The sequence below is a fragment of the Antrostomus carolinensis genome, unplaced genomic scaffold, assembly GCF_000700745.2.
Source record: "Antrostomus carolinensis isolate BGI_N321 unplaced genomic scaffold, ASM70074v2 scaffold38233, whole genome shotgun sequence".
In the NCBI taxonomy this organism is placed as follows: Eukaryota; Metazoa; Chordata; class Aves; order Caprimulgiformes; family Caprimulgidae; genus Antrostomus; species Antrostomus carolinensis.
In genome coordinates, this window is record NW_010305119.1 from 2,204 (window position 1) to 2,515 (window position 312).

Here is a 312-nt window from a genome sequence, read left to right on the forward strand (position 1 = left end):
GGACTTGGCTGAATCCCAGATGGTAACAGCACTGGGGAGCGGGAGAAGAGCCCCCTGCAATGGTGGGGGTGGCTCGAGGCACCCCCAGGGGCTGTTCTCTGGGGAAAGGAGTGGGGGGGCATTTTGGGGCAAGGAGGGAAGGGGAGCAGGGGGCTCCATTCCTGGGGCAGTACCCTCCCCATCTGCCCCCAGGCACAGGAGGTCCCCGGCGTGAAGATCTTCCGCTCCTCCTCTACCCTCTATTTTGCCAATGTGGAGCTGTATGCTGAGGCCCTGAAGAAGAAGGTAGGAGAGCCACCAGCCCCCCAGTGC

The 312-nt window shown here is 63.1% G+C and overlaps 1 protein-coding gene across 1 annotated transcript in view; it reads left to right on the plus strand.

Annotated features, from left to right (window-relative positions):
• Positions 1-312, plus strand: part of SLC26A6 (solute carrier family 26 member 6) — a gene marked incomplete at both ends in the record, with an annotated part of 2,700 nt that overhangs the window by 2,198 nt on the left and 190 nt on the right. Inside the window, one exon of the mRNA XM_029084202.1 lies at positions 137-285. Coding sequence (XP_028940035.1) covers positions 137-285 — 149 coding nt within the window. The remainder of the gene's footprint in view (positions 1-136; positions 286-312) is intronic.